At 36.5% G+C, this 25,291-nt stretch overlaps 1 protein-coding gene across 2 annotated transcripts in view; it reads left to right on the forward strand.

Moving 5' to 3' along the window:
- PIGN (phosphatidylinositol glycan anchor biosynthesis class N) overlaps window positions 1-25,291 on the forward strand; it is a 110,994-nt gene that overhangs the window by 22,683 nt on the left and 63,020 nt on the right. For both annotated transcript variants that reach the window (XM_029232635.1, XM_029232629.1), the window contains exons 10-14: window positions 1,134-1,174; window positions 4,073-4,132; window positions 5,376-5,468; window positions 6,527-6,582; window positions 24,430-24,508. In XM_029232635.1, the coding sequence (XP_029088468.1) occupies window positions 1,134-1,174; window positions 4,073-4,132; window positions 5,376-5,468; window positions 6,527-6,582; window positions 24,430-24,508 (329 nt within the window). The remainder of the gene's footprint in view (window positions 1-1,133; window positions 1,175-4,072; window positions 4,133-5,375; window positions 5,469-6,526; window positions 6,583-24,429; window positions 24,509-25,291) is intronic.

The raw sequence follows: 25,291 nt of genomic DNA on the forward strand, positions 1-25,291 counted from the left end.
ATTTGTGTAAAAGGTTTTGAGTGCATATGTGTCTTTATTTCTCTTGAGCAGGTACCTAGGAGTGGAATTAATGGGTCATGTGTTCCTCTATGTTTTATTTTTTGCAAACTGCCAAACTGTTTTTCAAAGCAGCTGCACCATTTTATATTCTTATGCTCTGTGTTAAATGGATTAGATTGAATCTAAATAGAAGCTAGGTTAAATAGTATGTTTGTATTGAATACTTAGGAGACAGAACTTTCTTTTGGCAGTTGATTTCTCAGTGACTTAACGTTTTAGAATCATATGACTTCAAGAATCATTACTGAAAGAATGTATTTTTTCTTATATGGATATTTGGTATCATAAGTTACAGCGAAAGGGAATGTACATGTTTTTCCTCATCAGGTGATTAGTCTGAATTTTTAGTAGCTGACTGGTAGAATTAGGATCATATTTTTAAACTTTTTTAGCTTATTAAAGGAAACTTCATCATAAAAATGCCTTAGAACCCTTTGGGTAATATATCTTAAAGTCAAAAACAAAGTCTTAAAATCAAGACATGGCCTCATAATCATTTGTTTTGATTACTGTTTATTGAAATTTCTGAATTTATATGTAGAAAGATAGGGGAATGAGGCAGTTTTAATAGTAACTCACTATACTACTTTCACATTTGGGATTAGTGACGGTAGGAGCATCAGAGCTAAAAAATTTCAAATATTTTGCAAGCAACTCTCATTACAGAAAAAAGAAAAGCTTAGATTGACTAACGGGCTATTGGTTGCCTTAATAATTCCCTGGAACACGACTGTCATTAGTTGTAGTCATGCTGACAGTTGTTATCATTGTGTCTTTTACTACCATCTTTCCTTCCTTAGCCTTTGGATGTTTTGAAACAATTATCTCCAAATTATTTCCAAATTAATATACTATCACAGAAAATATCAATTATTTACTTTTCAGTTATTCTTTTAAAATTCTAGTTTAAAAAATTTATAGCTCTTCCTTCTTAAGCACGCTTTTTGTTCATACTTGGCTTAAAATGAACTTTACCAATACTTTCGTTTCCACTGACCACTTATAATAATAAAATGATTTATCTTTTTAAAAAATTCTTAACAGCAGCTCTGGTGTTTATTTGTATATTTCAGAATGGAAATTGGAGAACTGGAAGAGACAAGATGTCAATCAGGTATTCATTAAATTTAATCATGTTCAGATTTAATTTCGTCTATAGGAAGTTTAGACCAAAAAAGTCTGGAAAAAAAGTATATTAATAATGTTAAAAGATTTTTCTAAAACATTTCAGTTACCAAGGGAAATCCTATTAAATGAGAATATCTTAACCCCAAGTAATCTTCCTTTTGGCAAAATAAAAAAAGCAGCTGCAAATAAAAGTGAAAAGAGAAGATGCCCTCCCTCCAAGTAACACTGACTAATTAAAGAATTATTATGCAAATTAAAATTTGCATGCCTGTTACATTTCTGTGATTTCTTGTCATGGTTGCCTTGCTTAGTTGCTTTAAGCACAGATCTAATAAAACCCCATTATGGGTTTCTCTCCTGTTAGTGTGTCAGTTACCAGTTCTTTTTTATTAACACCCATTTTATCTTTAATTCTACCCAGAGTTTTTACAAATGCAATGGAGAAAAAGTGACAAGAGTATATAGATTACTCAGCTAGAAACCTTACATTATAGGAAAATGTGTGGCCAACTTAATCAAGTTAGACCAGTAACATTATCTGTAAATATGAAGCACAGATTTTTCTTGTTGAAGATATGCTGTGTAGACAGCCATCTTTACTATTTGTGGAAGGCATGGCATCGTTGGTATGTGGCCTCCAAAATGGCGGGAATACCTTACTTCTCCAGGTCACCTCACAAGCTGACATTCCTTACTGTGGTGGATAAACCAAGGTCTAGGGTCTCATTTTCAGGCTTACGGTTATAGAAGCCTGTTCTTTCTCAGCATATTAAGAATGGTCTCTTCGCTCAGGATGGATGCTTATTATCCAAGTAAGTGACAATGTATAGAATCAGATAGCAGTCTATTACTTTGCAATACAAATCACTGTATAAGGGATAGGAATAAGTTGAAGTCCATAAAACAAGAACATGTTTTTTATATAGACTGGATCATAATCAAAAACTAAATATAGATTCAGCTATTGCTCTCTGAATACTGCTTCAGATCTACATTAGATGAGAATTCTTTATTCATTCCTTCTGCCAACACTGTTTTGTGTCTGCAGTATGTTTAAACATCGTGCAAACATTAACATTAACATTAAAATATTGAAACATTAACACATTAACATTAAACTTTGTATAAGGGATATAATGGTGAATAAAAGCTGACACACTCCCTACCCTAGGAAGCTTATAGTTTAGGAATAAGATAAATTTTACTTTTATTTGTATTTATCATACAAACAAACGTAAAATTATAGCCGTGATATACAACAAAAGTACAACAAAAGAGGCCTGTGAAGCCATCAGAGTATAAAGCAGATATATCTCATAGGCTGTGTGGTCAGCAAAGTCTTCCCCAGAAATTGAGACTTGGGCTGCGATTGAAGAATGAGTAGCAGTTGCCAGGCCAAGGCAGGAGGAAGGGAGCTTTTCAGGCAAAGGAGCAGCATGTGCCCAGAGCTCTGGTAGAGGGTACGTGGCATTTTAAAGGATCTTGAAGAAATGGGTGTACAGAGCAACAGACCGTGCTTTGATGTGAGGCAGAATAAGGTAGACACTGGACCACACAGGGCCTCATGGGCCCTATGGAGTTAATCCTAAAGCTTGAGGAAGCCTTTGAAGTGTTCAAAGCCTGGGGAGTGACATGATCTGATTTTCTGTGAAAGGATTCCTCTGGCTGCAGCATGGAGACTAGATCAGAGGAGGCCAACGGTGGATTCTGGGGGAAGGAGAGGAAGCGATTAGGCGGCCAATGGGGTTTTCAGTGTTCTATGAGATGGTAAAGAGAGTCTAGATGGTAAAAAGTAAGACTGAGAGCCTGGGACCAAACTCCAGTTTTAAATGGGGGCTAGAGAAGGTATCTGGAAAGAAGCCACAGTGAGATTGGAGGCACTCAGTGGAGGGATGTTAAGGCCCAGGAGGGGGTGGTCCGCACAGCACTGCCAAGAGGTCACGTAATTATAATCATCACAACAGCATTTGTAGTCACCGGTTAGTGCAGGACTATTATGCGCCAGGTACTTTATAAATTTAGTCTCATTTGATCCTGCCATAACTCTGTAAGGGAGAAAGTTTTATTTCTTTTTTAACTGATAAGGAAACTGAAGCATTGGAGAGGTTAAATAACCTGCCCAAGGTCTCAGAGATCACAAGCAAGTGTCTGAAACTGAGCATTCTGACAGCCAAGTATTTTACTCCCTGAAAAATTGTATGGACTAATATAAAAGCAATCAATTAGTTGTAGAAAAATGGAGGTTATTAGCTCTTTAGGAAGAGCAGTCTACAGAATGGTAAAGAGTCAAAACAAGTTAGAGTGGCCTGGGGAGTGATGGGGAGGTGAGGCCATGGAGACAGAAAGCATGAACAACTCTTCTGGGAAACTGGACTTGAAGGGAGCTCTCCAAAATGATATTTGAGGTCTTTTGTCCAAAGAGCCTCTTATCTGGTTTGTGTCTTTTCTGGACTTCACTGGCTGGCAAACAAACCTCCTTCTGATACATACTGTCTTTAATTTATATATATATATTTATATTTCTTTAGTTAAAGTCTATTTTTGCTATTTATTTTCTAGTTAAAGCATCCTTCTCATATACTCAAACACTGTTGCATAAAGTGGTCAAGTTTTTGGCATCTAGAATAAGTAACTTTTTATGTGTTTTACATTTGGGGCTCCTAGTGGTTTCTTGTCAAATTTAAGTTTTCATAAGTTCACATACCTCTAGCAAATGACATTTTTTAGAGATCAGTACCTACTATGTATTAAATAAATGTTTGAAGGTCATGGATTATAATGAATATCATGGTTATTTTTTAGACTACAGTGATATTAATTAGATTATTTACTTTCCTTGTTGATCTCTGTCAGCTTCTTAGATTTGAACTTCTTCTGTTTGTAGGCTGATGTTGCACCACTGATGGCTGCTCTTATTGGAGTTCCCTTCCCTCTTAATTCAGTGGTAAAGAATACAATTTTCTTATCAACTCTCAGAATTAAAAAAAATTATTGTACAGTAAAATTCACTTTTTATGTGTTTCTGAATTATCTTTGATTACATTTAAAACTTTTTTCCTTTATATTTCTTTCTAAAGATGTAACACCTCATAATTATGTATGAAATACAACATGGAGCACAAGCCTAATAGCTTTTCTTAAAAATTTTTTATTTTCTAAAATGTAAATAGATTTATATCTTTGTATTTTAGTTACATGATGAAAATATATAAGTAATTTTTTATTGTAAGAAGCAGAAACTGAATCCATTTAAAGGAAATTTATTAAAAAGATATTGCTGGTTTGCTAAATCAAAGGGGTCCTCAAAGGCCAGACTGGGAAATGAACAGGAACCAAGAGTGCTCCAGAGACTCAGGAGAAAGAAGCTCACCGTGGTCCCATGGTAGGGCCAGTCCGCAGGGTCACTGACACTAGGGGAGAGTAGCATTACACCTGTTGTACTCTCTGTTCCTTGACTCTCAAGTGTCAAATTCCAGTGCTTACCATTTGAGTGGTCTGGCCTCAGTTATTTGTCTACCCTTCAGTGAGGGAAGGCTGGGGGGGGCCTCATTAGAGACCTACTATGCTCTACTTGATATCTCAACATAGAATGGTAATGCTGTTAAAAATGGGAACTGGATGCTGAAAAGCTAAAAAACAAACAAAATCCATTCCCATCAGCCATTCTTTCTAGCCCTTCAAATCAAACTTAAAAAACATAATGTCATCTACCTCAGAACTCTGATATGACCCCTATAGTCATAAGTATGTGTGTATGTCTGTCACTGAAACCAGCGTTTCACAAAACAATCCTTACCGTTACTATACATAGTAATATAGTCCTATTTTTCTTATTATTTCTTTTTTTTCTTTTTAAGTGAGCTGGCTGTGGCCCACCATAGTAATTTTGTGTGTGTGCAGAGCACCTTTAGTTCACTGCCTGCCACATAGTAATCTTTAAATAAATGTTAGGTTTTATTGAACTTAATTCATCTCTTTTGCTTTATTTACTTTATTATATCTACTTTGTAAGAAAAACTAATAGAACATTTTTTAGTTATGGTTTTTAAAAAGATTTTTTGTTTTAATTATTCCAAGAATTTGTCCATATGTCATCTCTGTTGCTTCCTTTGTAAGTCTGTTTTGTTTTATAAGAATATTTTGAGCTTTGTTAGTACTAATATTAAATCAGTGTCTATTATTTACAGGGAACCCTTCCTGTGGATATACTTAACAGCACTGATCTCTTCAAAGCAGAGAGCATGTTTACAAATGCAGTACAGATTCTTGAACAGTTCAAGGTAAAACAAGACCACACACAAAAATGGACGCTACTACAATTTTAAAATTGCATATATTAAGTGAAAATATTTGATTTTGCATTTCAAGAAATGATTTTCTATAATTTATTATCTTTAAATTTTGTGTGTTTAACTAATGTCCTAAAGTTTCACATATCTGAGGTGCAGGTTCCATGAATCAGTTTAAGGGTGTAGAATTACCTTTGAGGAGTGTCCCTAATTGTTAGAGTACCACATATGCTCATAAAGACTACAAACCAAGTCTTTATCAGTGAAATTTGCCTTGTAGAAGTAGGATTAGAGATTGCAACATTTCTTGTCGTTCCATGTATATTATTATATGCATTAAGAGCTTAAAGAGGTGACCATCTAACTGAAACTTTCTGTTATTCTTTTTTGTTTTTGGCTGAGTTGGGTCTCCATTGCTGTGCGCTGGCTTTCTCCAGTTGCGGCGAGCAGGGGCTTTAGTAGTTGCAGCACGTGGGCTCAGTAGTTGTGGCATGCTGGCCCTAGAACACGCGGGCTTCAGTAGTTGCGGTGCGTGGGCTCAGCAGTTGCGGCGCGTGGGCTCTAGGGTACACGGGCTTCAGTAGTTGTGGCTCGCGGGCTCCGGAGCGCAGGCTCAGTAGTTGTGGTGCACGAGCTTAGTTGCTCCGCAGCATGTGGGATCCTCCCGGACCAGGGGTCGAACCCGCGTCCCCTGTACTGGCAGGTAGACTCTCAACTACTGCGCCACCAGGGAAGTCCCTTTCTGTTATTCTTAATAACAGAATATGTTAATGCAACTTGGCTTATTTTGTTTCCTAAGAATTAAAGAAGTATAGTTTAATTACATTACAATATGTTATTTTGCAGGCTTGATATGCTTAATTCTCAGCTTATTGTAATGGTACAATAATATCAACATTTTCTTTAGATATTTATGAAATAATATAGCAACACAAAATTCCATTTATTTCTGTCCCTGAAGAACCATTTCAATGGATGTTTATATTTCAAAATGAAATTAATTTTTTTTCTCATTTATAATATAAAGTATTTTCATACTTGGTTCCCAGGTGAAAATGGCTCAGAAAAAAGAAGCTACTTTACCATTTTTGTTCACACCATTTAAGTAAGTCTCTTATATTTTTATATTAACTTGTAGGAAATAATTTTTCACTGAGTTTGAAAGCTTGACAGGATAGATTAGGTACTTAGAAACATTGTCTTTTTTGGGTACGTTAGTGCAGTCTTCTAAATGAAAGCCTCTTCTCTTGTTTTATAAATAATGAACCAGATGCTATATACCTTTGAATGGCTGGTAGAGGAGATATAGGGGTGCAGAGAGATATAGGAAACATTAAGGAGATAAATTCAACAGGGCTTGACTGGGAAGGTGTGGGGCTCTTGGTTTGGTTGATTGGGAAGATGCTTGTGCCGTTATGGCTTATAGAAAGAAAGAAGAGCTAGTATGAAAGGTAAGGATGAATTTACCGAGTTCAACTTACATTTGAAGATACCAGTTAATTAGTTAAAAATAAGGACTTGGATCTCAAGATAGAGATGAGAATTGGTTATTAAGATTTTGGAGCCAACAGCATAAAGATGGTGGTGGAAAGTGTTAAACATGTAGGAGGCTCTGGGGAGAATATAAAAAGTGACAAGAAAAGGCCAATGAGACAATTCTGGGAAACACTGACAACTACTTGGGAAAAGAGGAGAGTTGATTTTGGTGGGCAGCAGATTTTGTCCCACATCCAGAAAGACGTACTTTTCTTGAATTGAGAATGGGGAGATTTGAGTCATAAATGTGGCTCTGCACCACCGACTCGGGCGGGTTTTCTCAGCCTCCTTGGACTTCGTTTGCAGTTAGTAGGGATTCACATTTAATTAGGGAGGATTTTGTTCTTGACCAAAATAAATAAAAACTGTTTGAAATATGGGTGGTAAGGATCTGATTGAATGACTTCGTTGGAGTTATTTTTTATAACTTATATAGCACTAGTATAGTATTCATAAACTAGAAACTATTGCCCTCTGAATCATGTAATCACATCATTCTCTATGGCAGCCTGCCTTTGTGTGTATATGTGTGTGTGTGTGTGTGTGTGTGTGTGTGTGTGTATAGGAGAGCAAAAACAAAGCAAAATTAAGATTTTGCAAGTTATGACATTAACAAGTTATGTTAATTAATTATGACATTAACAAGTTAGTTATGAATTTGCAAGTTATGAAATTAATTATATTACATATGTCAAAGGTAGAATTATTTTTGAGGAGTGTCCCTAATTGTAGGATTATCACATATACTTATAAAGACTATAAGCCAAGTCTTTATCAATTAGAATTTGCCCTATATTATATCATTTAGATATCATATGCATCTGTTTATTTGTAATGTAGTGGTATAGTCAGACAGTAACAAAATAAACAAATAAATGAACAAGAAATATATTATCAATTTTTGATATGAAGAAAATACACAGGACATTGAAAGTAACTGAGAGTTACTTTAGATCAGCTACTTGAGAAAGACTGATCAGGGAAATGCTCTTCTGGAAGGGGTTCAAGTGCACATTGCCCACCTTCCTCCACTTGGCCCCGGGAGCTGACCATGAACTTCCCCTGCTTTCATGCTCAACACCTGCCTGCGGAGCCACTGCTAGCTTTGTGTCACCAGGGGCCCCAACAGAATGGTTGATTCTCACCCACTGGCACACCCACCCTGCCTGCAAACTTGTCTGGCTGAAAATCATCATTCGTTGAAAGCCTGCAGTATGACGAGAAAAGCCTTGGATAAAACAAAGAATTGACTCGTGAGGAAATAGATAACTGAAGGAATAGAAAAGAGCTTAAAAATATTAAAATCCTCAGAAATATCTGAGAAACTGTTGTATCCATAAATAAAAAAGCAGCACAAACTTTACAAAATGAGAAAAAGTATAGGATGCATTTTTTAAAAAATGCAAAATGCAACTAAAAACCTACAGAATGATAAATTGTACAAGAATGGTCCAAATGGGAGGCAAATCCTCCAAATTAGAACAGCAAGTAGAACTCAAAAGAAGTGAAATGAATTTTAAGTAATGTATGTACTGAATGAGAAGCTGGAGGAAACACTGGAAGGTATCATTTCTTCACCCCCCATACACTGGAAACTTAGGGGGAAAGGAAACATTTTAAATTGTACAATAAAAGCAGGCTTCAAATCTGAAGCAACCTAAGATGTGACATGATTTTGAGCAATTGTTGGGACTGTAAGAAAGATTTGAAGATTGGCATGTGGATCAAGGCTCCAAAGAAATAGATGAGAAAATTTAATTATAGTATAAAACTTTGCTACTGAGTGAACAGCATTTAAGTAATCATAAATAATGTAAATATTGATTTTCAGCTTTTAGAGTCAAACCTTAGACAAAGCAAGGAAGACTTAATAATGATTACAGAATAGAATACAAATGTTACCAACTTCGGCAATGTACAAGGCTACAGGTTGGAAGGCAGAAATATAAATGGAATAATAGTGGTGCTATTGTCCTCATAAAAAAGAATGTGGAGATGATTCCAGCTATAGTTGAGAGAATAAGGTAGAGGTTTGGGTATTAGATTATTAAAGTGACCAACGTAGCCACCAGGAGGTAAAAATAGTAATATAACCATATTGAGGTGGGAGGAGACAGCAGGAACAGAGTCAGCAGGGAGTCAACAGCAAGGGTCTCAGGTTATCAAGTCAAGAAATAGTAATAGGGGCTTCCCTAGTGGTGCACTGGTTAAGAATCCGCCCGCCAATGCCGGGGACACGGGTTCGAGCCCTGACCCAGGAAGATCCCACATGCCGCAGAGCAACTAAGCCTGTGTGCCACAACTACTGAGCCAGCACTCTAGAGCCCGTGAGCCACATCTACTGAAGCCCTCGTGCCTAGAGCCCGTGCTCTGCAACAAGAGAAGCCACTGCAATGAGAAGCCCACGCACTGCAACGAAGAGTTGCTCCCACTCACCACAACTAGACAAAGTCTGTGCACAGCAATGAAGACCCAATACAGCCCAAAATAAAAACAAATAAGTAAATAAATTTTTAAAAAAATATATAGTAATAAAAGCATATTATTAAGAAAAATGAGGATAACTACCAGAATAACTAAAATCAGACACATGTAAAAGTTTTTATTTCTGGGTTGGGGAACTGAGAGCTGAGAAGGGTGGGGCGGGGACACATTGGTTGTCATTTTGCCCCTCTGTACTGTTTTTGATTTAAAAAAATTATATGTATATATTGCTTTGATAAAACATAATTTAAAAAGAAACAAAAAATAGGTAGTTCCCTGGTGGTCCAGTGGTTAGGACTTGGCACTTTCACTGACGTGGGCCTGGGCTCAATCTAAGATCCTGTAAGCCACACAGTGCGGCAAAAAAAACCCAAAAAACAAAACAAAACGGTATTCTAATCATTGGCATGAATCAAAATCATAAAAGTTATGGGCACAGATAAAAAAGAAATGTATTCTTCCATATAAATTTTAGAATCATCAACTTGAATTATATGAAAAATTCTTTGGTTATTACACTGTATTTAGGAAGCAATTTGGAGAGAATTGATGTTTTTACACTATTGAACTTTATTTATTTATTTATATCTTCTGTTATGTCCCTAAGTAAAATTTTATCTTTTCCCATCCAATATACATTTCTCATTATTTTATTCCTGGATATTTTATTTCTATTATGAGTAGTATCCTGTTTTCCCTGTTACATATGTTCAGTATACCAGGAAAAACAGTTATCATCATTTATCATCTGAGTACAATGGGCTCTTTATTTTTCTCTAATCCAATGAGTTATTTTCATTTCTACACCATCTCTTTCCTTCCAGTCACCTTTATATATACACCTAATATTAGCATTGTCCACTTAGAAACTATATCAAGTAATTATTGGAACATAAACATCATAAAAGATGAAAGAATGCTGTGGTCACACATCCTTTTTGTAAAACAGCTCAGGTTCTTGTTACAAATAATTGTTCAATGAAGTCCTTCCTTCTTGAATAAGTACCATATTTCCCTTTTCTTGTTAGAAATATATTGTTCACTCATCAGTTCTTAAATGTAAGAAAACTTATCTAGGATATTGACAGCTGAAAATTCAGTCTTGAGATTTTACTTATGTGATTAATTTCACCAGCATCACTAGATTTAGGTTTAATAATATCTCTCTACCATTCTTCCATTGTCTTATTTAGTCTTTCCTAGCATGAATAATTGGTGAATAATGTAATAGTTCCTAGGGTGATGAAATAGCAAATGTGTCAAGATAGAGGAAGAACAAGATTGCTAAGATCCTGTAACATATCTTAGACTTGTAAAAGGGTCCAATGGATCCATATGGTAATTGCATATCCTATTTTATCCTATTATTTAAAAAATAAGTAAATTTTACCTTTGATATTTTAAAGACCTCTAAGAAAGAATAAAAATCATGAAATATTCATTATGACAAATAGAACTGCTCAAAAAACCCTCAAAACTAAAATTGGGTCTAATGGACCCTGAGTCTATGCCAAGGAGTGACCAGCAGGTGGAGCTACATGACTAGAAAAAGTATAGTTTGGCTACATTGAAAGTACCTTAAAAAGGAGGAAAAAGCACTTTCTATTTGAAAAGTGTGTATAGAGGCTAAAGTAAGATAAAAACATTAAAAGAAAAAAATTCCATGAAATGAGAAAAGAACAAGAGAAGACTCTTAAGAGATATTTTAGAAAAAAATGAAAATGGGAAGGAGATGTTGTACCTTGCCAATAGAAGCCAAAACATCTGTTATATTTTATTTTAAAATCACTATTTAAATTCAGGGAACTGAAATAAATTTTAACAGAATATTTTAATATTAATATTTTCTACTAAAATGACAAAAGATACTTTGATTCTTTTTAATATATTTAGTTCTTTTAGTCTGATATGGATTAAAATTCCTCCCTTGGACCAAATTTTAAATATTTGTTTTAATGTGAATCTTTCTACCACTTCATCCATCTGATTTACTAATTATTTACTAAAAGTGTAATTTTCTGCCTCAAACCCGAAATTCTTCTTTTAAAAAAGTAACTTTGGGGACTTCCCTGGTAGCACAGTAGTTAAGAATCCTCCTGCCAATGCAGGGGACACAGGTTTGAGCCCTGGTTCTGGAAGATCCTACATGCCGCGTAGCAACTAAGCCCATGAGCCACAACTACTGAGCCTGCACTCCAGAGCCTGCGAGCCACAACTGTGGAAGCCCGCGCACCTAGAGCCCATGCTCTGCATCAAGAGAAACCACCACAATGAGAAGCCCGCGCACCGTAACGAAGAGTAGCCCCTGCTTGCCACAACTAGAGAAAGCCTGCGTGCATCAACAAAGACCTGACACAGCCAAAAATAAATAAATAAATAATTTTTTAAAAAGTAACTTTTATACATACATCACATACCTATATTGGAAAATATTCATTTACTTTATTATGACATGAAAGATAAGATTCTATGTCATTGGTCAGTCTAAAGGAGTACAAATTATTCTATAAATACTTTTTTTTTCTGCTTTTTCTGTCTGTTTTCTTGATATAGTTTTTCCTTTAAATATTCTAAAAAGGAATGGAGTAGGTATCATTAGGTATCTCTAAAATATCATTTGTAAATGCAAATGAAATATCTTTGTAATAAAAATCTGAGTAAAGAATATATAATACTTCTAAGGGTAGCATTTTAAGGAGATTTCACCCTCCAAACACTAGTTCACCCTGAAAAAATGCTGAAAGTCTTGATAATTCTAAAACACGGTTTAGTTTCTTCTACAGTGTTTATATAACTATGGAAAAAAGATGAAACAATAGCAATCACAGCAAAGAAATGTGCACAATTAATATTTATTTCTCTTCTGCTTTTTAGTTAAGCTTAACATGTTGATAATAGATTCTATTAAACCTTGATGTTTTCAATATAAAAGATTTTGTCAATAGAGGAAAAATTTTCATACAAATTACTATGTAGAAATGTTGTGTTGCTATTATCATAAATATTACTTCTGCCAAATTCTCTCTCTTCTCCCTCTTTGTGATTCCAATTATGTGTGTATATATATATGTGTGTGTGTGTATATATACAGGAGAAATATATATATATGTTCCTGTTCACAATGATGTGTATGGTTGATTTTTTAAATGGTCTTTTCTGTATTTTCTTTCTGCTCTTCAAGGTTGAGGCAAGATATTTTCTATTGACCTATCTTCTGATATACCAAATCTCTCTTCTGCTTTGTCTAGTTTATGGCTATCAGTTATCACTTGTTTTTCAGTTCTAGGATTTTTATTTCAATTTATGTAAAAAGTAGATTCCAGATACGTGGTGCAATTTTCTGTCTTATTCTCCATTATTGAATATATTAACCACAATTATTTTAAAGTCTGTACTTGATAACACCAATAACCGTATTGTTTGTGAGTTTGTTACTGTTGTCCTTTGTCAGTTGGTCCTGTTGTTGAGTCTGGTAGTTTTTAAATGAACCCTTATCGTTGTACATTAAAAGTTTTAGAAGCTCTGGATTGTCTCATTCTCTGGAGAGGTCTTACCTTAACCTCTGACAGGCGCAGAGCAGTAGCTGACTCAAAGCTGTGTTGCAGTTTGTTTCTTTGTCTCTTCTTCCCACTGGTTTGTGTCTGCTCTTAGAGTGGAGCCACCCAGGGATCTCAGCTGAAGCTTGTTGTGTTAGCTAGAGCCCTTCCTCTTAGGTGCCTCCTAAACACCAGATTTTCTCTCTCATATATCTTGAGATTACTGTCCTACTTTTCAGGTGCCGTCTCCCCAACTTCTTGTCCTCTTGTCCTAAACAGCTGAAGAATTCAGCTGAGTGTAAAGTTCACCTTCCCTCTTACCAGCACTTGGCCTCTGTTTCTTTATCTGAGTTCTCCATATATAAATTCTTGCTTATAAAAATTCCTTCTCTCATTTTTCTTAAGACTTCACTTCAGAATCTGTATTAAATTAGTTTAAGTAATTCCAGATAACCTTCTTTTCATGTCTTTTTTTTAAAAATCCAGAATAAAATTGTATATTGTTCTCTTATTTTTATTCTCTTTTGGGTCCTCAAGTCCTGGCTTCATGGGATGCTGCAAACCTTAATTTTTATCTCTACAGTCTGATAAGATTGCCAAAGGCTTTGCTGGATTCTCTACATCCTGGCAGCAGCCATCTGCCCAAATTCTCAGCCTTTTTCCTTGTGTACGGATGCCCTAAGAGTTACAATTTTCTGTGTGATTTCTTTCTAGGGTCCAAACCCTTCAATTCTTGATGGTCTCAAGACCATCAAGGGTCTGCTAGCTCTCCAGTACCTTCAAATTTATTTTTAATTTTGTTTTATCAGGCTTTCTGGTTGTTCCTGGTGGGAGCACTGGTATGCCAAAGCTTCTCCATCATAGCCAGAAGCTATGGTTAAATTTTAATGTTTTAATTATTTTAAAAATCTGGTTAGTAAAATGTGAATGAAAAAGTAATACATCTTGGGGCTTCCCTGGTGGTGTAGTGGTTAAGAATCCGCCTGCCAATGCAGGGGACACGGGTTCAATCCCTGGTCCAGGAAGATCCCACGTGCCACGGAGCACCTAAGCCTGTGTGCCACAACTACTGAGTCCGTGTGCTACAACTACCGAAGCCTGCACGCCGAGAGCCTGTGCTCCGCACCAAGAGACGCCACTGCAATGAAAAGCCTGCACACCACAACGAAGAGTAGCCCCCGCTCGCCACAACTAGAGAAAGACAGTGCGCAGCGACAAAGACCCAACACAGCCAAAAATAAATAAAACAAAATAAATGAATTAAGAAAAAAAAAGTAATACATCTTCACAATAAAAGTCACACAGATGATAATAAAAAGTTCCCATGCCTGGTGTGTTCCAGTCTTTACAGTCTTTGTTCCTGGAGGTGTAGCTGCAGTTTCTTATGTATCTGTCTATATATATATATCATGTGTACCTATGTATGTGTAAGTATATATCCCTTTGGCTAACATATTTTTTATTTTAATTATGAAATTATTCAAACACACTGAAAAGAATGAAGACTATAACAAAAATCCTTGTACCTACAATCCAGGTTTTAAAAATGTTAACATTTTACCATATTTCTTTAGATCCTCTTTTTTTCTTAAGAAGTAAAGTGGTGTAATATAATTGAATCCCTATTTTTAAAATCTACCAATTTTTTTTTCCTACAATTCTCTTTTTTTCCCTTCAGTATGATTTTCAAGATTTACCAGCATTGGCACGTGTAGCTCCCCGTTATTCATTTTAATTTGTATACATTACTCCTTTGATTGCTCCCTTGCCAACCCCCCTTCTTTGGTTGTTCTTTGTTTTGTCTTTTTTACATGGATGTTAAAATATTATACCTTATATTCTGGACTTTTTATTTCTCACAAAACTTCTTTATGTTTAAAATATGTGATACTAAGACTTATTTTGCACTCGTTCTCAACTTATGGAAAACTAAAAAAATTACATGGGGAACACGTTTATAAGAGTCTTCAATGTCATAATGCAACAGTGAGGTTTGTATAGAACATTTTGATGAATTCCAGACACATCCTGAACCTTTGGTATGTCCCTAAATTTATAGAGTCCATTTAGAAAAATATAAATTAGACTGACCATGGTTTCTAATACTTCATATATAATGTAATATTTCATATAAAATATGTATTTAATGTAATGTAACAAGTATTTCTCTTTTTAAATGTTTCTTATTTTTTTTTAAGACTTCACTTGAGAACATAAATTAGCTTAAGTAATTTATTTCCGGACAAGCTTTTTTTCCCTTTTTTTATTTAGTTTAGCAAATTGTTAGGTGCTTTAAGAGTAGCAAGGTACATTCTTTTATTTTTCTTTTTTTTAGGTCTGCAATATTTTGATAGCATTTTTTTAAACATCTCTATTGGAGGATAATTGCTTTACAATGGTGTGTTAGTTTCTGCTTTATAACAAAGTGAATGAATTATACATACACATATATCCCCATATCTCTTCCCTCTTGCATCTCCCTCTTTCCCACCCTCCCTATCCCACCATTCTACCTGGTCACAAAGCAGCGAGCTGATCTCCCTGTGCTATGCAACTGCTTTCCACTAGCTATCTATTTTACATTTGGTAGTGTATACCATATATACATTACCACTCTCTCACTTTGTCCCAGCTTACCCTTCCCCCTCCCCGTGTCCTCAAGTCCATTCTCTATTAGGTCTGTGTCTTTGTTCCCATCTTTCCCCTATGTTCTTCATGACCTTTTTTTGGGGGGGGGGATTCCATATATATGTCTTAGCATACGGTATTTGTTTTTCTCTTTCTGACTTACTTCATTCTGTAAGACAGCCTCTAGGTCCATCCACCTCACTACAAATAACTCAATTTCGTTTCTTTTTATGGCTGAGTAATATTCCATTGTATATATGTGCCACATCTTCTTTATCCATTCATCTGTCCATGGACACGTAGGTTGCTTCCATGTCCTGGCTATTGTAAATAGAGCTGCAATGAACATCGTGGTACATGACTCTTTTTGAATTATGGTTTTCTCAGGGTATATGCCCAGTAGTGGGATTGCTGGGTCGTATGGTAGTTCTATATTTAGTTTTTTAAAGAACTGCCATACTCTTCTCCATAGTGGCTGTATCAGTTTACATTCCCACCAACAGTGCAAGAGGGTGCCCTTTTCTCCACACTCTCTCCAGCATTTATTGTTTGTAGATTTTTTGATGATGGCCATTCTGACTGGTGTGAGATGATATCTCATTGTAGTTTTGATTTGCATTTGTCTAACGATTAATGATGTTGAGCATTCTTTCATGTGTTTGTTGGCAATCTGTATATCTTCTTTGGAGAAATGTCACTTAGGTCGTCTGCCCAATTTTGGATTAGGTTGTTTGTTTTTTTAATATTGAGCTGCATGAGCTGCTTATAAATTTTGGAGTTTAATCCTTTGTCAGTTGCTTCATTTGCAAATATTTTCTCCCATTCTGAAGGTTGTCTTTTTGTCTCGTTTATGGTTTCCTTTGCTGTGCAAAAGCATTGGAGTTTCATTAGGTCCCATTTGTTTATTTTTGTTTTCATTTCTCTAGGAGGTGGGTCAAAAAGGATCTTGCTGTGATTTATGTCATGGAGTGTTCTGCCTATGTTTTCCTCTAAGAGTTTAATAGTGTCTGGACTTACACTTAGGTCTTTAATCTATTTTGAGTTTATTTTTGTCTATGGTGTTAGGGAGTGTTCTAACTTCATTCTTTTACATGTAACTGTACAGTTTTCCCAGCACCACTTATTGAAGAGGCTGTCTTTTCTCCACTGTATATTCTTGCCTCCTTTATCAAAGATAAGGTGACCATATGTGCATGGGTTTATCTCTGGGCTTTCTATCCTGTTCCATTAATCTATATTTCTGTTTTTGTGCCAGTACCATACTGTCTTGATTACTGTAGCTTTGTAGTATAGCCTGAAGTCAGGGAGCCTGATTCCTCCAGCTCCATTTTTCTTTCTCAAAGTTGCTTTGGCTATTCGGGGTCTTTTGTGTTTCCATACAGATTGTGAAATTTTTTGTTCTAGTTCTGTGAAAAACGCCAGTGGTAGTTTGATAGGGATTGCATTGAATCTGTAGATTGCTTGGGGTATTACAGTCATTTTCACAATGTTGATTCTTCCCATCCAAGAACATGGTATATCTCTCCATCTATTTGTATCATCTTTAATTTCTTTCATCAGTGTCTTATAGTTTTCTGCATACAGGTCTTTTGTCTCCTTAAGTAGGTTTATTCCTAGATATTTTATTCTTTTTGCTGCAGTGGTAACTGGGAGTGTTTCCTTAATTTCTCTTTCAGATATTTTGTCATTAGTGCATAGGAATGCCAGAGATTTCTGTGCATTAATTTTGTATCCTGCTACTTTACCAAATTCATTGATTAGCTCTAGTAGTTTTCCAGTGGCATTTTTAGGATTCTCTATGTATAGTATCATGTCATCTTCAAACAGTGACAGTTTTACTTCTTCTTTTCCAATTTGTATTCCTTTAATTTCTTTTTCTTCTCTGATTGATGTGGCTAGGACTTCCAAAACTATGTTGAATAATAGTGGTGAGAGTTGGCAACCTGGTCTTGTTCCTGATCTTAGACAAAATGGTTTCAGTTTTTCACCATTGAGGACGATGTTGGCTGTGGGTTTGTCATATATGGCCTTTATTATGTTGAGGTAAGTTCTCTCTATGCCTACTTTCTGGAGGGTTTTTATCATAAATGGGTGTTGAATTTTGTCGAAAGCTTTCTCAGCATCTATTGAGATGATCATATGGGTTTTCTCCTTCAATTTGTTAACATGGTGTATCACATTGATTGATTTGTGTATATTGAAGAATCCTTGCATTCCTGGATAAACCCCACTTGATCATGGTGTATGATCCTTTTAGTGTGCTGTTGGATTCTGTTTGCTAGTATTTCGTTGAGGATTTTTTATCTATGTTCATCAGTGATATTGGCCTGTAGTTTTCTTTCTTTGTGACATCTTTGTCTGGTTTTGGTATCAGGGTGATGGTAGTCATAGAATGAGTTTGGGAGTGTTCCTCCATCTGCTATATTTTGGAAGAGTTTGAGAAGGATAGGTGTTACCTCTTCTCTAAATGTTTGATAGAATTCACCTGTGAAGCCATCTGGTCCTGGCCTTTTTTTTGTTGGAAGATTTTTAATCACGGTTTCAATTTCAGTGCTTCTGATTGGTCTGTTCATATTTTCTATTTCTTCCTGGTTCCGTCTCAACAGGTTATGCATTTCTAAGAATTTGTCCATTTCTTCCAGGTTGTCCATTTTATTGGCATATAGTTGCTTGTAGTAATCTCTTGTGATCCTTTGTATTTCTGCAGTGTCAGTTGTTACTTCTCCTTTTTCATTTCTAAATCTATTGATTTGAGTCTTCTCCCTTTTTTTCTTGATGAGTCTGACTAATGGTTTATGAATTTTGTTTATCTTCTCAAAGAACCAGCTTTTAGTTTTATTGATCTTTGCTATTGTTTCCTTCATTTCTTTTTCATTTATTTCTGATCTGATCTTTATGATTTCTTTCCTTCTGCTAACTTTGGGGGTTTTTTGTTCTTCTTTTTCTAATTGCTTTCGGTGTAAGGTTAGGTTGTTTATTTAAGATGTTTCTTGTTTCTTAAGGTAGGATTGTATTGCTATAAACTGCCCTCTTAGAACTGCTTTTGCTGCATCCCATAGGTTTTGCGTCATCGTGTTTTCATTGTCGTTTGTTTCTAGGTATTTTTTGATTTCCTCTTTGATTTCTTCAGTGATCTCTTGGTTATTAAGTAGTGTATTGCTTAGCTTCCATATGTTTGTATTTTTTACAGATTTTTTCCTGTAATTGATATCTAGTCTCATAGCATTGTGGTTGGAAAAGATGCTTGATACGATTTCAATTTTCTTAAATTTACCAAGTCTTGATTTGTGACCCAACATATGATCTATACTGGAGAATGTTCCATGAGCACTTGAGAAGAAAGAGTATTCTGGTGTTTGGGGATGGAATGTCCTATAAATATCAATAAGTCCATCTTATTTAATATATCATTTGAAGCCTGTGTTTCCTTATTTATTTTCATTTTGGATGATCTGTCCATTGGTGAAAGTGGGGTGTTAAAGTCCCTTACTATGATTGTGTTACTGTCGATTTCCCCTTTTATGGCTGTTAGTATTTGCCTTATGTATTGAGGTGCTCCTGTGTCAGATGCATAAATATTTACAATTATTATGTCTTCTTGGATTGATCCCTTAATCATTATGTAGCATCCTTCTGTGTCTCTGGTAATAGTCTTTGTTTTAAAGTCTATTTTGTCTGATATGAGAATTGCTTCTCCAGCTTTCTTTTGATTTCCATTTGCATGCAATATCTTTTCCCATCCCCTCACTTTCAGTCTGCATATGTCTCTAGGTCTGAAGTGGGTCTGTTGTAGACAGCATATATACGGGTCTTGTTTTTGTATCCATTCAGCCAGTCTGTGTCTTTTCATTGGAGCAGTTAATCCATTTACATTTAAGGTAATTATTGATATGTATGTTACTATTACCATTTTCTTAATTGTTTTGGGTTTGTTACTGTAGGTCTTTTCCTTCTCTTGTGTTTCCTGCCTAGAGAAGTTCCTTTAGCATTTGTTATAAATTGCTGGTTTGGTGGTACTGAATTCTCTTAGCCTTTGCTTATCTGTAGAGCTTTTAATTTCTCCGTCAAATCTGAATGAGATCCTTGCTGGGTAGAGTAATCTTGGTTGTAGGTTTTTCCCCTTCATCACTTTAAATATATCCTGCCACTCCCTTCTGGCTTGCAGAGTTTCTGCTGAAAGATCAGCTGTTAACCTTATGGGGATTCCCTTGTATGTTATTTGTTGTTTTTCCCTTGTTGCTTTTAATATGTTTTCTTTGTATTTAATTTTTGATAGTTTGATTAATATGTGTCTTTACTGTTTTCTCCTTGAATTATCCTGTATGGGACTCTCTGTGCTTCTTGGACTTGATTAACTATTTCCTTTCCCTTATTAGGGAAGTTTTCCACTATAATCTCTTCAAATATTTTCTCAGTCCCTTTCTTTCTCTCTTCTTCTTCTGGGACCCCTATAATTCGAATGTTGGTGCATTTAATGTTGTCCCAGAGGACTCTGACACTGTTCTCAATTCTTTTCATTCTTTCTCTTTATTCTGCTCTGCAGTATTTATTTCCACTATTTTATCTTCCAGGTCACTTATCCGTTCTTCTGCCTCAGTTATTCTACTATTGATGCCTTCTAGAGAATTTTTAGTTTCATTTATTGTGTTGTTCATCACCGTTTGTTTGCTCTTTGTTTCTTCTAGATCCTTGTTAAACGTGTCTTGTATTTTCTCCATTCTATTTCCAAGATTTTGGATCATCTTTTCTTTCATTATTCTGAATTCTCTTTCAGGTAGGCTGCCTATTTCCTTTTCATTTGTTAGGTCTGGTGGGTTTTTACCTTGCTCCTTCATCTGCTGTGTGGTTCTCTGTCTTCTCATTTTGCTTCACTTACTGTGTTTGGGGTCTCCTTTTCGCAGGCTGGAGGTTCGTAGTTCCCCTTGTTTTTGGTGTCTGTCCCCAGTGGCTAAGGTTGGTTCAGTGGGTTGTGTAGGCTTCCTGGTGCAGGGGAGTAGTGCCTGTGTTCTGGTGGATGAGGCTGGATCTTGTCTTTTTGGTGGGCAGGTCCACGTCTGGTGGTGTGTTTTGGGGTGTCTTGGCCTTATTATGGTTTTAGGCAACTTCTCTGCTAATGGATGGGGTTGTGTTCTTGTCTTGCTAGTTGTTTGGCTTAGGGTGTCCCATGCTGTAGCTTGCTGATCGTTGAGTGGAGCTGGGTCTTGGCATTGAGATGTAGGTCTCTGGGAGATTTTCACCATTTGATATTACGTGAAGCTGGGAGGTCTCTTGTGGACCAATGTTGTGAACTTGGCTCTTCCACCTCAGAGGCACAGCCCTGACACCTGGGTGGAGTACCAAGAGCCTGTCATCCACAAGGCTCAAGATAAAAGGGAGAAAATAAATAAGTAAATAAAATAAAATTAAATAGTTATTAAAATAAAAAAATAATCATTAAAAAACAGGTTTTTTTAAGTAATAAAAAAAAAAAAAAGAGTAGAGCAACCAAACCAAAAACACAAATCCACCAATGATAAGAAGTGCTAACAAAAAAAAAAACGGACAGACGGAACCCTAGGACAAATGGTAAAACCAAAATTATACAGACAAAATCACACACAGAAGCATACATATACACACTCACAAAAAGAGAAAAGGGAAAAAATATATATATATATCGTTGCTTCCAAAGTCCACCTCTTCATTTTGGGATGATTCGTTCTCTATTCAGGTATTCCACAGATGCAGGATACATCAAGTTGTTTGTGGAGATTTAATTCACTGCTCCTGAGGCTGCTGGGAAAAATTTCCTTTTCTCTTCTTTGTTCGCACAGCTCCCAGGGTTCAGCTTTGGCATTGGCCCCGCCTCTGTGTGTAGGTCGCCTGAGGGCGTCTGTTCTTTGCTCAGACAGGACGGGGTTAAAGGAGCAGCTGATTCAGGGGCTCTGGCTCACGCTGGCCTGGGGGAAGGAGGGGTACGGAGTGTGGGGCAAGCCTGCTGTGGCAGAGGGCGGCGTGACGTTGCACCAGCCTGAGGCGCGCCGTGCGTTCTCCCGGGGAAGTTGTCCCTGGATCTCAGGACCCTGGCAGTGGCGGGCTGCACAGGCTCCCGGGAGGGGAGGTGTGGATCATGACTTGTGCTCGCACACAGGCTTCTTGGTGGTGGTAGCAGCTGCCTTAGCATCTCATGCCCGTCTCTGGGGTCCGCGCTGATAGCTGCGGCTCACACCCGTCTTTAAGCAGCGCTCTTAATCCCCTCTCCTCACGCACCAGGAAACAAAGAGGCAAGAAAAAGTCTCTTGTCTCTTCGGCAGGTCCAGACTTTTTCCCGGACTTCCTCCCGGCTAGCTGTGGCGCACTAGCCCCCTTCAGGCTGTGTTCACGCCGCCAACCCCAGTCCTCTCCCTGTGCACCAACTGAAGCCCGAGCCTCAGCTCCCAGCCCCGCCCGCCTCGGCAGGTGAGCAGACAAGCCTCTCGGGCTGGTGAGTGCCGGTCGGCACCGATCCTCTGTGCGGGAGTCTCTCCGATTTGCCCTCCGCACCCCTGTTGCTGTGCTCTCCTCTGTGGCCCCGAAGCTCCCCACTCCGCCACCCGCAGTTCCCGCCCGTGAAGGGGCTCCTAGTGTGTGGAAACCTTTCCTCCTTCACAACTCCCTCTCACTGGTGCAGGTCTCGTCCCTGTTCTTTTGTCTCCGTTTTTTCTTTTTTCTTTTGCCCTACCCAGGTACGTGGGGAGTTTCTTGCCTTTTGGGAGGTCTGAGGTCTTCTGCCAGTGTTTAGTAGGTGTTCTGTAGGAGTTGTTCCACATGTAGATGTATTTCTGATGTATTTGTGGGGAGGAAGTTGATTGCCGCGTCTTACTCTTCCACCATCTTGAAGCTCCTCTCCTTATAGCATTTTAATCAATTAAGATTTATTGATTCATTTTATGTGTTCTGCACTTTGCTGAGTATTATTGATATTAATGTAAATAATTAGTGGCCCTCATGAAGGTTAAAATTTAATTGAAGAGAAATAAATTGATGATGAGACCATACTAAAGTGCTAATGGTGTGAGGTGAGATTTGGAGTAGACCATAAAGGATGATAAGATTTGATTTTGGAAAGCAGAGACTGGAGGATCTTTATGAACAATAACTCAGACGTGAATGCAAGATAGGTGAAGAATGAAGAGCTTAACCATTTTATAACTGAGAGTATATATTTGGGATAATGGGAAATTAAGTAGAATAGAAGGAGATGGTCATCAGTAGTCCAGGAAGTTTAGAATTGATGAAGTAGACAATAATATACCCATATCAATGTCAAGTATATCAGAAGATGTAATCAGTATTTTAGGAAGTGGAGTGGATTAGAGCAAGGAGAAGGAAGATCAACTTAGAAGGGTTTTATAGAACTTCAGAAAATTTATCTTAGATGTAGCCTTCAAAGAATTCCTGTGCCCTTTGGCCCAGTAATTCCATTTCTAAGACTTCTAGGAAGATATTCCAAAATGTGTGGTGTCTGAAGGACAGAGAATTGGATCATGGCAACAGTTTGAAGTAATTTGTTTTTCTTTCATGTATTCTTGCTTCCTGGTACCTTTTTCCTCCACATCCCATTGAATCCAGGGGTGGGGGATTTTCCTACAATCTGACAAAGTGATTGGGTTCCCCCGAGTTGCAAGATCTGGGATCCCTTGGAGTAGGCACAGATTCTTAATCAAGCCTCTATAGAACTGTAGAGAGTTCATAGTTGAGTTCTGGGGTTCTTGAATTTTCTGAAATTATATGTAAGATTTTGGATTATTTATTTTTCTAGAGCGAGTTTCAGATTCTGAAAGATGTCTGTGACCCACCCAAACTAATAACATTGCTTAAAAGATGAACTTTCTACAAAGTCTCCATCTTATCTCTTTAGAAGCTGCTGAAACCAAGTAGAAAGAAGAGAAGTGATTATTGAGCCATATGAAATTGTCAAAATTTAATTTAGTAGTTTTTGACATATAAAAACATCAATTTCAAATGATCCAACCTAATATATCCTTAAATAACTTTTTTACACTTTTAAAATGTAAAGGTATTCACTTTAGGAATGTAGATGCTAGTTAAGCAGTATATATTCAATTTTGTGTTTAAATATACTTATTTAAAAATTACTTATACAGTATTAGGAGTATTTCTCCTTTGTATTTAAGGTTTTTACTGTGGTAAAACAAGGACAGGGAAATGGTGGAAAGAGAAATGAAAGATAGGAAAACCAAAAGAGTATATGGTGTAATACAAAAATAGCAAATAGATTCAAATTATTCACTAATTTTAATTGTTGGTTAAGCTCTGCTCATATCTCTTTGATAATGAAAATTGTCAGGCCCTGTCTGGCTCAAGGGTACAAAGCACCGTAATGAATCTGCCCTGTCTGTTGTGTCTACCATGAGCATGAGAGAGCTGAGTGTTGTAACTCAGACCACTCATTTGTTGTTCCATTAATTACATTGATTTAATCAGAATTTCTGTGTTAGCCAGAGCATTACATTTCTTCCAATGACGTATTGTATGACTGTCATAAGTGGAGTTGGGCAGTTGAAACTTTGAGTCAAGAAAACCAAATTTAATTTATAAGTTATTTCTTGGAAGAGTTCAGATAACCAGCAGTGATACAATTTGGCTCAGAATTTGTTTGTTTCTTTCTGTCTTTCTTTACTCAATTTTCACCATCTTTTTATTTTCAATTAAGCAAGGAACCAAGAAAAAAATGTGATTAAAATGAAGAAACATTTTAAACCTAAAGCATTTTTTTTCTTTTGTAGCTCGCTTTCTGATTCTAAACAGATCAACAATTTAAGAAAAGCAAGATCTTATATAAAACAGAAAAAGTATGATGAAGCAGTAAGTATGCAGGCCTTGTATATATAAATAGCTGATCATTCAGGTATGGGGAGGGGCAAGTATGGTGACGGAGAGCAAAGTGGGCAGGCCAGGGAGCTTTCCTGAACCTTTAAGGAAGGGTTGAATTTCCTAAGTAGCTGCTTTAGCCACATGGACATACTTCTCTTATTTCAGGTAATGTTATAGGTAAATTTTTTTAGGTTAACATTGGAAATGAACAATTGCTGTTCTCTATAATGAGAAAGTATATTCCAGGCTTCTGTCATCCAACTTATTTATGCATAATATTTTAGAACATGACATATCTGTACATTTAGAATTAGCTTCACACTATTTGAAATCTAATGGCTCATACTGAAGCTCTGACTTTTCCCAACTCCTGCCCTACTATGTTTTTCATTAATTTTCTCTGTTTTAAATGGTCATATAATTTTAAAGTAAGAAAGAATTCTATTTTTGGTTTCTAAAACTGCCTGAGTAGTATGATGGCATTTCTAATGCTTATTTTTGTTATAGTTTTACAGTGGCAAGCTATTCTTCTCCACTAAAATATTAAGCTATTTTAATAATGTTTTATAACTGATTTGGGTAATCTGACATGAGAAAGTCAAAACATGTAAATGTGGGCATCTCCTATCAGGGACCTATATTAGAGAACCATTTCTTTCATGTGTCATTTGAAGATAATTTCCACAAAATGAATCATTCAGAATCATTTAAAATCATTGTACATCTCATAGATAGTTTGCATTTTAAATGTCCTTTCTTATCAAGATTTAGAAA

The sequence above is a fragment of the Monodon monoceros genome, unplaced genomic scaffold, assembly GCF_005190385.1.
Source record: "Monodon monoceros isolate NGI ecotype Baffin Bay Population unplaced genomic scaffold, NGI_Narwhal_1 Super_Scaffold_1, whole genome shotgun sequence".
Lineage (NCBI taxonomy): Eukaryota > Metazoa > Chordata > Mammalia > Artiodactyla > Monodontidae > Monodon > Monodon monoceros.